General features: G+C 54.1%; 1 protein-coding gene and 1 long non-coding RNA gene across 2 annotated transcripts; both read right to left on the reverse strand.

Moving 5' to 3' along the window:
- Window positions 1-466: 466 nt before the first annotated feature.
- On the reverse strand, window positions 467-8,859 carry LOC123286239 (ral guanine nucleotide dissociation stimulator-like). The gene is made up of 12 exons (XM_070511519.1): window positions 8,755-8,859; window positions 7,543-7,724; window positions 5,993-6,186; window positions 5,483-5,850; window positions 4,508-4,723; window positions 4,051-4,154; window positions 3,479-3,548; window positions 2,348-2,416; window positions 1,841-1,915; window positions 1,257-1,289; window positions 767-888; window positions 467-594 (listed from the first exon to the last, which is right to left on the reverse strand). Exons 2-12 carry the CDS (start codon window positions 7,689-7,691, stop codon window positions 558-560), a joined length of 1,437 nt encoding a protein of 478 aa, XP_070367620.1. The 5' UTR covers window positions 7,692-7,724; window positions 8,755-8,859; the 3' UTR covers window positions 467-557.
- Window positions 8,860-11,217: 2,358 nt separating this feature from the next.
- On the reverse strand, window positions 11,218-13,893 carry LOC123286751 (uncharacterized). Its single transcript, XR_006529552.2, has 3 exons — window positions 13,646-13,893; window positions 12,298-12,447; window positions 11,218-11,431 (listed from the first exon to the last, which is right to left on the reverse strand). It is a non-coding gene; the product is annotated as an uncharacterized lncRNA (long non-coding RNA).
- Window positions 13,894-14,164: the final 271 nt, after the last annotated feature.

A 14,164-nucleotide genomic window follows, 5' to 3' on the forward strand; every position in this document is an offset into this window, starting at 1 on the left:
TGGCTTTAGGGACCCCCACATTTCCATGGTGGATGCTCGGCCTGAGAAAACACCTCGACCTCCCATCTCAGGGATCTGAGGGGCTGTCTCTGCTCCTGGCCCAGCTTCACGATGCTGACATGGACCTGTCCTCTGAGGAGGGGCCCTTGGGGTCTCCTTCAGCAGCCAGGGAGGGGCTGCACCTTCCCCCGTCTCCCACACACAATAATCAGATGACTGCAAAATGTCTTAATCCAGTGAGGAATCTGAGAGTCTGGAAAGCGTTTAAATTAGCACAGAATGTGAAAGAACCACCACTCCCAGGCTGTAGAGAAACAGGACTTTAATACAACAGTGTGCAAATCTGGCATGAACTATTTACAAGCAGTGATTCTCATCCCTACAGAGATGGAAATTGGCCTCGGGGAAGGGGTGGCAGGCGGTGGGGCCCATGCACCCCGAGTGCCCCAGCTGGGTCCCCGCTGCTAAGGAAGAGGTTATACGACCACGGGACACTCAATCCCTCCTCAGCTTCATGATGGCCATGTTCTCTGGGCCTGGAGAGATTTGCTGGCCAACTAGGATCGGGGCTCCAGCTGGCAGGACAGGCTGAAGCTACAGGACAGAGTGACACCTGTGAGCCTCCCACACTTCACAGCTCAGGTGTCCCTCCCGGCATCAGCCCAGCACCCCAACAGGGCTGACAAGGGAGCCGTGGACGCAGGCTCTCCGGACTGGCCAGCAGGGAGAGTCCACCTGGCCCTCCCCATCTCCTGGCCGGCCTCACCTCTCTTCCTCACTGAGCTGCTCCATGTCCCAGAACCAGGCCCTGAATCGCTCCTGGGGCTCTAGGTTGTAATTCTCTGCAGCCTCCTGGAGCTGCACAATCTCCATCATCACTTTGTGTTCCTGGGACCAGAGGGAGGAGAGGATGCAGACAGAGCCTGCTGGGGACGCTGCAGGGTCTTCAGGGGGTGAGGAGTGGGGCAGGGGCTGGTCCTGGGTCCTTGCTCACATGGGACCCTCCTTCCTTCCAATTCCATGCAGGGCCTACCTGTACTCAGAGATGGGTATAAGCCCCTCCTGCAGGAAGTTTCGCTTGATGCCCACCACTGCCCCCACTCTGCCCCCACTGGATGGGTCTCCTAATTCTCTGTCATCCAACTCTCTCCATAAATGTAAGATGCAGGGGGTGGAGCCCAGGAGAGTTCTGCCTAGGGGTGTCTCTGGTTTCCACTCCCCTCTCCTCCCTGACATGGAAGGTCACAGCTGCTCACCTTTTTCTTTTTCTCGTGGTTGATCTCATTGCCCTGGAAGGTAGACAGCAAAAGTCCATCAGAACGAGCCCCCTACCTATGACCGGCCCCTGTGGCCACCTCTTCTCATGGTGCCCTGCTCCAGGTCCAGGAGGGGGCTGGGCATGACACAAAACAGGACTTGGACCCAGGCCAGGATCTGGGCTCCAGTGAAGGGAGGACATGGGGGCCGACACTCAGGGACCTTGTAGCCCAACCCTCTGATGACGGACAGGGAGGCTCAGTCCTCAGGCAGGAAGGGACAGCTCCCTCAGTGTGCTGCCTGACTTGGAGGCCGAGTTCTCTCTCGCTTCCAACAAAACCCCTGCAGCTCTGCAGGCAGGTAGCTCTGCTGCTTCGCCAGCCTGGGGACCCGGGACGGGCTCCACGTGGAGCCTTCGTTCCCTCATTGCTAAGAGGGGCACACTGTCTCAGAACACAGGGAAGCCAGGGAGGCTGTCATGACAGGAAGTTACCACATTCTGACCACTCAGGTCTTGGTACTGGGACGGTGTCTTCCCAAGTCCCAACCTGGTCACCCCCTTCCGGCCCCCGGCCTCACTCACATTTCCGTAATCCTCCATGGCAGTGTCCAGCATGATCAGGTCAGTTAGCATGCTGCCCAGGAAGGGGACGATGCCCTGTGCCATTGGGATTAGATGGCATGAGCCCTGGTCTCAGGTGTCCCCATGACCCTCCCCTGAAAACTCCTCCTCCTCAGCCTCCTGGCCCAGCCCAGGGTCCCCACATGGAGTAGCCTCAAACCCTTCATAGCCGGCCCTCAATCCCCACCCCTCACCCTCCAAGAACACCAGACTCCTCCTGGTCACCTCCCAGGGCCTGCTTTTGGCTTGTCACAAGGCCTTTGATCCTGGGCCCCTCCACTCTCCTGACCCATCCTGCTGCAGCTCCCCAGGCCCTCCTCCTGGTCACTTCTAGGGGCGGGTGTCAGGCTCTGTGGCGACAGGAGGAGGGCTGCAGGAGGAAGGCCCCCTCTCTGAGTTGGAGCCCCCAGCTGGGAGGGCAGAGACCCCTCCTCTGACCTTGGAGCCCCTCCCCACAGGCGCACTGACCTTCTGCTGCTGCCTCTTCTGGCCTCTCTGGAGGGTCCTCAGCAGGGTGGCAAACTTGGAGGGCTGCTTCTGCCAGGATCAGGGACAGGGTCAAGGAGGCCATCCTCCCCTCACCCCACTTCTCCTCAGCCCCTCTGACCTCAGCCCTGGACGTCTGAATCAAGTCAGCTGGTACCAATGCTACTCCATCCTCCAGCATGCTCTGATTCTAGAACAATCCCAGCTCCAACACTCTTGCTGTATGACCTTGGACCTGAGGCCTGTCCTCCTTGAGTCAGCCTCCTCATCTGGAATGTGTGACAACTCCACCTACCTCGCAGGGTCTCCTGAGGACTCAGCGTCAGTGACGGTCTGCATGGTTCTGGCTCTCACCCCACCCAGTGTGAAAGGGTGGGGTGGGGCTGACAGGACACTTTGGTTTTTCTTTCATGGGAAGACTACGAGGTCCACTCAGGAAAGATCCACTGAGCACCACCAGTTTCCTGGACACTTCTCAAAAGCCACCTGGGCACCAGTTACTGCTGACTAGGACCCAGGTGAGGTTCCTGACAGGGACAGACTAGCAGCGACTGTGGTAAGGCCAGTGGGGAGTCAAACATGCACACACATCTGTCATGCTCCAGTCATTCAGACTCAAGCCTGGACAGCCAATTTGACCACCTGGCCTGGGGGAATGCCTGGCAGTGCCCATCCCGAGGGCAGGCAGGGTGCCCTCCTCATGGAGAAATGGTGAAGACAGAAGGAGCAGTGGGGGCCTGGCTTCCTAAAGACACAGTGAGCTGGTTCAGGGAAGAAACATACCCCCGCCCACCCCATCCACGCAACAGCCTGGAAGAATCTAAGTGCTGAGAGCGTGGACCAAAATGGAAGCCAGCCCCTGCTCAACCAGCCAGCTCAGCATCCCCACCTGGATCAGCCCAGACACCCCCAATTCCTGCCATGACCAGGGCTTCCCAGCCCACAGACACCTCCCCCACCTGCCCATGGACCAAACAGACCCCATCTTCCTGTTCATCCAGGGAAGACTGGAATTGTCCACAGAAACTTCAAGGGAGAAATTACCGTCCACATCCTGCCCGTCCCCCCTTCCCCCACCCCACCTCTCCCTCCACACTCCAGCCTCCACTCTACCTTGATGAGCAGCTCCCAGCTCAGGGAGTTGTCCTCATCACAGAGCTTTTTAAATTTTCGGCAGCTCTTCCTGAGAGGGGAAAGGAGGAAGGAGAAGCTCAGGAACAATGGGGCAGGGGGCATAAGAGCAAGTCCCTTCTCCATGAGAATCTAGAAAATCCAAACTGCCTGAATGAGGATTTTTGCGGGGGTCCTCTGAGCACTGACGTAGCCATGGGACTGCAGAGGGGGCTCTCATGCTGGTCACCTGGGGCAGCCACTCTCTTTTCTATGGAGAAGCTGTATTTTGACCAGTTAGGGTTTATACTGGGCACAGAGTTCTGTGGCTGTATGGCAAACACTTGAAAATCTCCACTTTGGTTCAACCCACTATGTGACATCTAAGCAACTTGAGTCCTGAAGCAGAACTGGTGGCCTAAGTTGCCAGTGAGGATCAGGGACACTGCACACCCACCCAGGCCCTGTGCCCAGGGCTTACTGCCACCCAGGGAGCCCCAGCCGACGAGAGGGCAATGGCAGACACGTGGGAGCTCCCTCCTCCCCCTGGTCCTCCTGTGGAGAGGCCTCCCCACCTGGACACTTTCCCCCAGGTCTTGTTCAGTCTGTATATGGGCATGCTCTGCAGAGCCGAGACGATGGCGTACAAGGAGGAAAAGTTCCTCAAGGCTTGGCACTCCTGAGGAGGGAGAGGAGGAGCTGGGAGGGGAGCAGGAGCCCTGTCTGCTCTGGCTTCAGTCCTCCTCCCTTCCACTCACCCCTCCTGAGTGGGACAGATGCCCAGGGTGCCAGGGAGGGTACAGGTGGACCAAAGAGTAACACTTCCAGGAGGAGGAATTTTGCTCAAAACAGGAAGGAGCCAGAGAGGAACTGAGCATCCCACCACTGGGACATGCCAGTCAAGGTCAGCGGGCCCTTGGCAGGAAGGACCTAGCGACTGTGCCGGGGCTTAGAGTACAGCCTTCAGTCCTGAGAGCTGATCAAGGAGAAGGGGCAGTTCCATGGCTCTGGAGAGGGTCTCCCCCTGCATACCCTGGCCACCTCGATCCACCGCTCCAGGACCTTGGCCCTGCCCTGGGCCGTCATGTTTGGGTCCCCAAGGCAGGACGTCATGACACAATTTGCTACTCTGTTGAACTGCACCACTGTGGCCCGGACGGTGGGTGCCACGTCCTCATGTCCAGGCTGGTTTCTTTTGCCCCAGGTGGAGCCCAGATACTCAGAGGGCACGACGTTCTGGAACAATTCCTGGTGAAGAGGGGGAGAGTCACTCAGCCCTGTCACAGCCCACCTTAGTGTCGGGGCAGGAGTCACTGGTCTAAGCTGGGGCTCAGGAGGCTGAGCATGTGTTCTCAGCCTGGTGGGAGCCCCTGGCTTTCATTGTTCTTCCACTGAGAACACCCAGCACAGGAGGACCAGGGACTCGAGACTGTTGGGGAAAAGGCAGGAGCATTTGCACCCAGCCCAGCCCCACGAACTGCAAGCTCCAGAGGGCTGCTCCACTTGGCACCTCCCAAGGGGGCATCTTCCTGCATCCTGAGCATCCGCTGGTCCCAGTCCCCATTCCGCTGCACATTCCCCTGTGCCAGCTACACCCACGGGCTTTGTCAGGTTGTCTCCCTTTTAGTTAAGTACACGTCAGGTGCATCACAAGTGCTGAGGCTGCTGAGCCTCCGGGGCAGATGGCTGGACCGCCCGAGTTCCTGGCTGCACACAGTGCGTTCTCCTCCCCCACCTCTCGGGCCAGGCCCCACCGGGCTTGCTCTGTGTTCTACTTCACTCAATGTGCTCAGCCACTCTGTGCAGCGGGTCCTCTTGGTCCCCATCTCTACAGCGTGAGGGTGGAACATGAAGGCTGGGGAGTTGCCCAGATCCCAAGGTTGGGAAGTGGTGGAGCTGGGATTTGGACCCAGGTCATAGGAGTCCCCAAAGGCAAAAGCAAGTCTGGGGCAGCTGATGGCAGAGGGATGGCCTGCCCCACCCCGACCTGAGAGCCCAGGTGCTCACCGCGTCAATGACCGTCAGCTGTTCTGCCACCTCCCTTGGGGAGAAGGCCATGAGGTTAGGCTTCCCATCGGGCTGCTCCTTCCTGGTCACTCGCCAGGGGTGGGAAGCCTCTGGAACTGGAGCTGATTCTGAGTCTGTTACTGGAGTCTGAGGTGGAAATCCCAGCATACCCCTAGGTCCCGTTGAGTCCAGTTCAGGACCTGCCACTTGGGCTGGGGCTGCTGATGGCACTCGCTCCGGGTCTGGAGCAGCTGATGGCTCCAGCGCTAGGAGTGATGGCAGAAATAGAACTGGACTTCTGTCCAGCTCCAGAGGTGGCCCCTTTTCTGCCTCTGCCGCTGGCAGAAGTGCTGGAGCTGGGGCAGGAGCTGGAGAAAGACAAATGGTCAGCTACATAAGTTGCTTTCCATGTGCCTTTCCCCAAACAGGAAAGATCCCACTGTCTTTAAATGAATCCCCAGTCATGATGCACCCACTGGGGTAGTCTTCCAAGCCTATGGTCTCCCTTACCCTCTGTCTCCAACTCAGTGGCCTGGAAAAGATCCACCTGGATGAGAAAAGGGGTGGCCTGGTGCTTCAGGACTGAGCCAGGCAAGAGGTCCTGTACATACGCCAACCTCAGCTTGATCCTGGAGTGGTGCAGCATCTGCCACATATCCTGGGAGTTCTCCTGACGCCAGGGGCCCCAGGTAGGAGAGAGAGCACTGGGGAGAGCCATGTGTGAAGAGAGTCACAGGCCTGGCCTGCTGTTCCACACTGTGTTCCCACAGCACCTTCTCTGTGCCTGAGCCCCAGAGGATGGACCAGGCACTCCAATCCCTGGGTGGCTGTCCTTGCACTGGAAGGCCTGATCATCAGCCAATCTAACAGAGAGCCTGTGTGAGTCTGGCCTTCCATCTGACACTCTTTTCCCAAAGGGCCTGGACACAGCCTACCCCATCCTCCACACTCGAGCATCAGGACTGAGGTTGGAGGCAGATTTGTGACCAGGCTGCTCACCACCTACTGTTCTGGGCCCCAGTGGCGGTGCTTAGGAGAGGTGCATGTGCAGAGGGCAGGGAGAGGGAGAGGGAACTGTGGAAGCGATGGGTCTCTCAGTGGCCGACTCAGCCCAGCCTCTCCTCTGCTTCCCATGGCGGGACTGGCACCCCATCAACAGGTCTCTTTGATTCATTTCCTCCTGTAGGGAAGACCGCAGACCTCAGGCCTCCCACAGAAACCCCAAGAGGTGTGAGATCCAGGGTCTGCCAGTCCATCGCTAGCGACAGTCCCCATGGTCTCCTAGCCCCTTCTGTGGACACAGGAGGCCCTCCCTCTGGACTCAACACCACTCATGGTCTTAGTTGGTCCTTGAAGTCTGTCATCGTGGTCTGACTATGAGAGGATGCGTCCATATCTAGAGGAGGCCAAGAGGGTGTCACATCTAACGTCCTGTGGGCATGAATACTCATGACGCCCAGAAGTGAGCATCTAGCTCTCAGGCTAGAATTGAGCCCCCGGGATAGTGTCTGCTTCCTTCCTTGGGCATCCTTAGTGTGTAGGAAAGGGTATGAATGTACTAGGAGCTTAACATATAGTATTCAATGAATGAACCCCATCCAGAGCCTTCCCAGAATTCTGAGTGGGCCTGCGTCTCCTCTGCTGCCCCCAGAGACCACTACTCTGGCCGCAACAAAGACAAGGACCAGGATCAGCTAGATGGAATCGCTAAATTGTCTTGCCAATAGGAAAACAGTTTGCTTTCCATGTGCTTTTCCACACTCGGGAAGGCCACAGGCCAGCGAGGGGAGAGGCAGAGAGTCTCCTCACTGGGGACGGAAGCAATAAGCCTGAGGATGCGCAGCATGAGCAGCAGCCCCTTCTGTGGAGTCCGGCACCAGGCAAGTGCCTGCCATGGTTTCTCCCGTGATTTCCTTCAGTGACCCTGTGAGGTTCATTCTTTTACCACCCCACTATTCAGATGAGCAAGGTGATGCTCAGAGAGGTGTGGGGACGTTCCCAAAGCACAAGTCTATTAGGTGGGAGACTCCCTGCTGTGCTGTGGAGGGGTGGGCACTCACCTCTGGAACAGCTTATCCAGGACCTGTGGGGTGGAGTAGAAGGCCTGGTACACACACGGGAAGGTGGTGACAGAGATGGATCTTCCGTGGAAGGATGGTTGCAGGGAGCCTACCACCTTCTGCACTGCACCTGCCTTGAGGGTCAGCATCGTGCGGGCCTCAGCCACGGACAGGGTGCGTTCCTTGGCATACCACGTGGACAAGGTGGGACATAGTGTTAGTGGCATCACCATGAACCACCAGGAGCATTAGGGTCTGGAGCTCAGACCAGAACCTCCCAGCACCTCAGGAAGTTGTATAAGAGGGACGAGAGCCCACCTGGGAAATGGTTTTGGACTTCCAAGTACAATTTGATTTTTAGGGGAATGACAAACACTCAGTACCTTCAAGGTATTCTGTGACCTGAGGAACAATCGCACCTCTGTGCATTAAGAGCCTGTGTTAAGAGCATTATCCCAGGGAGTCATCAATAAACATCCCCACCACAGACATGAGCAAAGAGACGGTTAGTGACCTTCCGCCAATCTGCGGTTCTATGTCATGGCAGACCTAGAAAACTCTGAGTCTATTGGGACACATTTAAGATGTGCCCTGCAGCGTGTTGCTCAAATGGCAACAGAATTGGGTCATGTCCAGGTCCAACAGCATTGAAAGACTGAATCACTGAGGAAAATGTCCTCCTATGTGGAATTATGATGAAGTCAAAAAGGCCTCAGCTCCTGACCTGAGTGGCCTATGATGAGTTGATGTGTTTCGTGAGATGCGAAGTTGCAGAGGAATGTATAGGATCCTGTAATCCACCCCCATCCTCTTTGTGTGTAATCAGCCTAGCAAGTGTGATGATTTGTGAGGCTTGGAGAAGGTCTGCAAGGACAGTGGCCTGAGTGCTACACAGCTTCCCAGCCGGGCAGCTACATCAATCAAAACAGGAGCAAAATGCTAAGGTCCTCATGGCCTCATGAAAAGTGATAACAACGTTAAACATTTCCTCTATGATTCCAAGAAACATGTGAAGAGTGTCTTTCCACCTTACCCCACAGCTGGCTGGGGAGGAGAGGAGGCCCAGACTCCTTCAGGAGCAAGGCCGTAGGACACTCCGTTGGGAAAGCCCTGTGAGGGCCCCAGGGGTGTGCTCAGATTCAGACCTGGGTTCCAGGCCCACCCTGAACATCTTGGGGGGTGGGGGTAAAGACCTTCTGCTCCTGCTCTCACCTCAGACTGGCACAGGATGCTGCTAGTGGCATGCTGCTCCTGCCCCTTGACTAGGGAGGGAGAGAAGTCGAACCCGTCACATAACTCTTCAAAGATCTCCTGCGTGGAGCTCTGGAAAGACAGTGCCCGGCAGACGGGCCAGGAGGCATCAGGAGCTCGCTGGACATCGCCACAGGGGGATACCCCCACGAGAAATTCTATTCCCTAGTTCAGGCACACAGGGACATCTGCACAGACATCTGACCAGGGAGGGAACTAGATGAAACTTCTAAGGCTCGGGATTACCGCAAGGGCAGAGGAGCTTGATCCCCAGCACCCACCTGCTCAGGCTGCCAGCCAGGCCCTGGGGTATGAATATCACAGACTTACCAGGCTGACAGCACATAACACTCTCCTCCTGCCCAGGAGGGACCCACTCCTCACCTGCTGCCTTCCCTGACAGTGCCCATGCGTGCACACACACACACACACACAGACACTCACACACAAACACTCACACAGGGGGCAAGGGCTATGGGGCTGCTCAGGTGGGATCAGAGTTGTGTCCTGCCCTACATTGGGCTGCTCTGGGCTGCCCCACATTACCTTTGGGTACCTCCTGCCAAATGGCCTGTGGCTCCGAGGATGAGGGTTAAGCCAACTTCTACAACAACACAACAGTCTCACACTCTGGGCTTTCCTGAGCCTAGAGCCTCTGAAAACTGGGACACAACAAGCAAACATCTTGTTGTCTGAAGTGTGTCCAGTCAAATGACCTGGCTAGGGGCCTGTGTCTAGAATGTAACTGCCTGGTTACCAGAGTTCTAAGTCTGTTGGGGTCTATCGCCAAGGAAGTGAGGTCACGTTTTCAAGATTCCATTACCTGGGCTGCTTCCTGTAATCAGACCTACCCAAACCACCCTCATGTCATCTTCTTAACTATACATGAGGAGCTTCCACAGCCCTAGCCACAGCTCCCTGGCAATGTCATGAGGGTCCCAGCTTTGAGGAGGCAGAGCAGAATTCAGACCTCCTTTATCTTACCAGTTCTCTGTCCTGGAAACCTCATTGTGCCTCTCAGGGCCTCCCCAGTCTCCAAACCTGCACAAGGGGAATCCGCCTAGAATATACTTGCCAGGGACATCATCAGGTGTATATGAGATAATATCCATACCACCTGTGAGCTGGTGTCCAGTGCAAGTAATGCACAAACAAGGAGATGGAAGAATTACGAGAAGGGATGTAGCATGAACACCACCCAAAACAGGCCTGGGTTCAGCAATGCGATATTGCAACAGGCACCTCCTCTCTTGGCCTCATTTCAATGTCAGCACAAGGAGAGGGTTGATGAGTGAAATCCAGACACTGTCATCCTCTGGATTCAAACCTCTCCATTGTTTCCTTTTCTATTTAGAAAGAGACCCAAGTGCCTCATGTTGAACTATGAGGTGGGCAGCCTTCACAATGGCTCCCAGAGATCCCCACCCGTGGTACACACATCCCTCACAGATTCCTGTGTGACCACTGAATGCTTAGTGACTGGCTCTCACCAATAGAACACAGCCAGTCGGGACGGATGTCATGCCTAAATTTTAAACACAAAAAGTCTCTCACTTCCTTCTTATTCCCTCTCTTAAGTTCCACCTCTCTCTTCTCTCTCTCTTTCCCTTCTCTCTCTCTCTTCCCTATCCCTGAGCTGGGGAATCAAGCAGAGATGTTTTGAGCTGCCATATACAGAGACCCACGTGGGAGGGAACCGAGGCAGCACCCAGGCCAACAGACAGAAAGCAACGCATCCTCTGAGTCCAAACTGTACCCTGAATCCTTTGAGGAAACCTGGGAGGAAATTCTCTGCCAGTCGAGCATCAGCTGAGGTTGCGGCCCTGGCCTTGAGGCATCTTGAGCAGAGGAACCAAGCTCATGTATGTCTGATGCCTCAACCGCAAAAATCGTGAGATATGAGGCATTTGTCGTTTTCAGATTCAAGGCACTGGAACCGTGATTTCAGGCCCCAGGATCTGGCCCTGCCCCCTCCTTCTCTGCACCCCAGGCTCCCTCCAGCCACACTGGCCACCTTTCTCACATCCTCTGGCCAAACCCCCTTCTGCCCATGAGTGTCTGCAGCAGAGGTGCCTTCTCCCTGGCACGCTGCTCCCAGACTTGTGCAGGGCTGGCTCCCTCTTGTCATTCTGGTCCCAGCAAATGTCACCCCAGTGAGGCCTTTCAGACCCCTACCCGGTGACCCCCAGCCCTCCCTCACAGGCCCCTGAATTTCCCCTCAGCACTGGCTCTTTCCTCTCTCATGTCTTTGCTTTCATGCTTTTGTCCTTGTCCCCTCCAGAGTGTGAGCACTTGACTGGCAGGGACCACTCAGTCATCGTCAGCCCTGCACTCAGACCCACCTGAGCACCTGGCACAGGATGAGTGCTCGGTGCACAGTCGCTGAGTTAAGAATTGTGAAACTCGTGTCCCCTCCTCCTGCTCTTCACCGAGTCAGACTGTGGAGAGGAGCGCTAGTACCAGGAGGAGTGAGTTCTCTCTGAGGCGGGGGACAGCCGGAAAGGCCTCTGCACGGCTATTCGCTGCTCCAGCAGCTGAGGCAGGCTGAGTGGGCGCCGTGTAAGTTGAAGAAGTCAGCACAGGGACTGGATGCACACAGACTGCACAATAACACCACCAGTTCACTTAACATCCATCACTGAAAACAGAAAAATCAGTGTTTCCTTGTGATGAGAAGTTTAGCTTCTTTGTTCTTAGTAACTTTGAAATGTACCACACAGCAGTGTTAACTTAGGCAGTGTTGTGTGTCAATTACATCCCAATAGAAGTGACAACAATGAAAACCCAACCCCAGCGGGCACCACTGACACTGGAGGCTGCCTGCCTCCTGGTGGCCAGCGCCAGCACTGCAGCCCTGGCAGAAGCCAACAAACAGGAAGGAAGTTTCTTTGGGTGTCCTCAAGGCAAAGGCTCCCCACTGTCCCAGGGGTAAAGGAGCAGGACCTGCAGGCTTCCAGGCCATGCGAGGAACCTCAGGAGCCTCTCTCTCCCCATCTTTCTGTCCCTCCACTTGGGTGTCCTCTTCTCTCAGGAGGCATCCTAACCTTAGCCAAGGCAATGATTCCCCTCTCCTGCCAAGTGAGGACCTCAGGACTCCAACAAGGACAGGTCTTGTCCCTGGACTCTGGACTCAGTGTACAGTGCTCTGGCATGTTCTTCCTTATCCCAAGTTCTCATCCACCCAAGCCCCCAAGCTGTCTCAGTTCCTAAGCATCTCCAGCAGGTGGGAACGCATTTTCCCGGGTGCTCAGAGCACAGGGTGTCATCGATGGAGAACCAAGGGCCACAGACACTTCGTGAGCATCATACGGAACCCAGGGAGTCACCCACTGGATGCACTCCACTTTACACAGGAGGACACCAAGGTCTTCTCTCCTCTACCCAATGTCTACACAAGAGGAGAACGGCTCATCAGAGTAGCAGGTGCCCACAGGAGTAGACTCCAGCTCCCCAGTCCTGTGCCCTCCAGGCTGGGCCAGGGATGCCCTTGGAACAGGTACACACCTAGAAACCTGAGGGATTCTTCGGTCCATCTCGGGCCTGCTGGGCATGTAGCCAGGAGGATGGATGCTACTGTTCATGGCAGAGCTGCCTCCGACTGCCTTCTCCTCGGCCTCTTGTCACTTCCCTGGTGCCTGCTCTTTCCTGGGGTCCCTGCATGGTCCACACAGGAGAAATCGGTGTGAGTGTGCCTGTGCATGATTGGATGCAAACAGGAAGACGACCCCACATGGACAGGGGTGGGCAGGGCTCCCCTAGGACCATGAGGTCCCTGTTTCCAAAGAAAACCCGAAGGGAAGAGGTTGAGCCTTGGCCAAGGAAGCCAGAGCCCTGACTGATCCTCTGGATTCTGAACCCTCCTGAGGTCTGGGTCAGTCCCTCCAACTTTCTGGGCCTCAGATTGTCAAATGGACAAAGAACACATTTTGTAAGAGCAAAGTCAAAATGGACCCTCTGCAAATGAAACAAGTACCATGCTTTGACCTCCCCCCACTGTTTATCCTCCAAGGAGACTTCGAACCTACACGGTGTCTTCTACTGGGTAAGATCACCCTCAGCACACAAAACTGATAATGGTTGAAATGGCACACGGTCAACTTTATCAGTGACTAAATATTGATGGAAGAAGAAATACATCTGAATATATTTTGATATGACTGATGACATTCAGGAAAGTTAACTTGCTGGAAATAAGAACACCTAAACAAAACTTAAAATGTCAGAACCTGTAGTCAGTACATTATGATGTAGATTAAAACAAATTCAGCCATTTGCATAACAATTAATGGATTCTGAGAAAAATTAGATTCAGTGAATTAATAATAAAATGGATGCACTGGAATTGTTTTATGGTGCTTATTTTATAGGAGTCAAGGAATTAATACTACTATATTGCATTTTGAAAGTTGCTAATAGCGTAAATCTTAGAAGTTCTCATCACAAGAAACACATTTGTAACTCTTGATGATAGATGTCAACCAGACTTCTTATAGTGATCATTTCACAATATACACACATATTGAATCATTCTGATGTAGACCTGAAACTGATATAAAACAAACTTAAATTTAATATTAAAAATGTCTTACTATGTTTTCTCTGAAAAATACATGGTCACAAAAATTTTGAAGAGTTTTGTCTAATTCTGATTTCAAGGTTCTCTTAGGCCCAGAATGAAAACATTTGTCTGATCAAAATTGCCTCAGGTACAAGGGCTGAGACAAACACCAGGGTCAGAATGGAAGAGCACGAATGGAAACACTAAATCATCCTCTGCTCATTTCTTTGTATTTGCACTTTTAACAGAAAATATATTTTTATTGGCTTAAAATGCACATAATGTAAAACTTACCATCTTGACCATTTTTCGGTGAACACATCATTAAGCACATTAACTTCCTTAAGCGCATCTTCAGTGTGTTGACCACAGTCATATGGTGGTGCAGCCATCACCACAATCCATCTTCAGAACTCTTGTCACCCCACAGAACTGAAGCTCTGTCCCCACTCATCGGTCACTCCCCTTCCCCTGCTCCCACCCCTGGCCAACAGCATCCGCTGTCCGTCTCTCTGAATCTGGCCATTTCAGGAATGCCATATAAGTGGAGTCACACAAGGCCAGTATTTTTGGGACTGGTTGATTTCATTTAGCATAATTTCCTAAATGTTCATCCATGTTGTCTCATATCTCAGAATATCCTTAGTTTTTAAGGATGAATAACATGCAATTGTATATATATATATGCCCATGTTGCTTCTCCATTCATCCCTGGATGGATCCTTGGGTTGTTCCACGTTTCAGCGATCATGAACAATGATGCCGTGAACATGGGTGTTCAAATATGTCTTTGAGACCAAGTTTTCAGCTCTG

The sequence above is a fragment of the Equus asinus genome, chromosome 6 (genome assembly GCF_041296235.1).
Source record: "Equus asinus isolate D_3611 breed Donkey chromosome 6, EquAss-T2T_v2, whole genome shotgun sequence".
Classification (NCBI taxonomy): domain Eukaryota; kingdom Metazoa; phylum Chordata; class Mammalia; order Perissodactyla; family Equidae; genus Equus; species Equus asinus.

Excerpts from the sequence above, each read along its gene's own strand:
- LOC123286239 (XM_070511519.1), bottom strand. The coding sequence starts at position 7,691 with ATGCTGACCCTCAAGGCAGGTGCAGTGCAGAAGGTGGTAGGCTCCCTG. Across the intron at positions 4,155-4,507 it reads GGTGGATCGAGGTGGCCAGG|GAGTGCCAAGCCTTGAGGAA; the intron begins GTATGCAGGGGG and ends CTCCCTCCTCAG. Across the intron at positions 889-1,256 it reads ACCACGAGAAAAAGAAAAAG|GAACACAAAGTGATGATGGA; the intron begins GTGAGCAGCTGT and ends CTCTGGTCCCAG.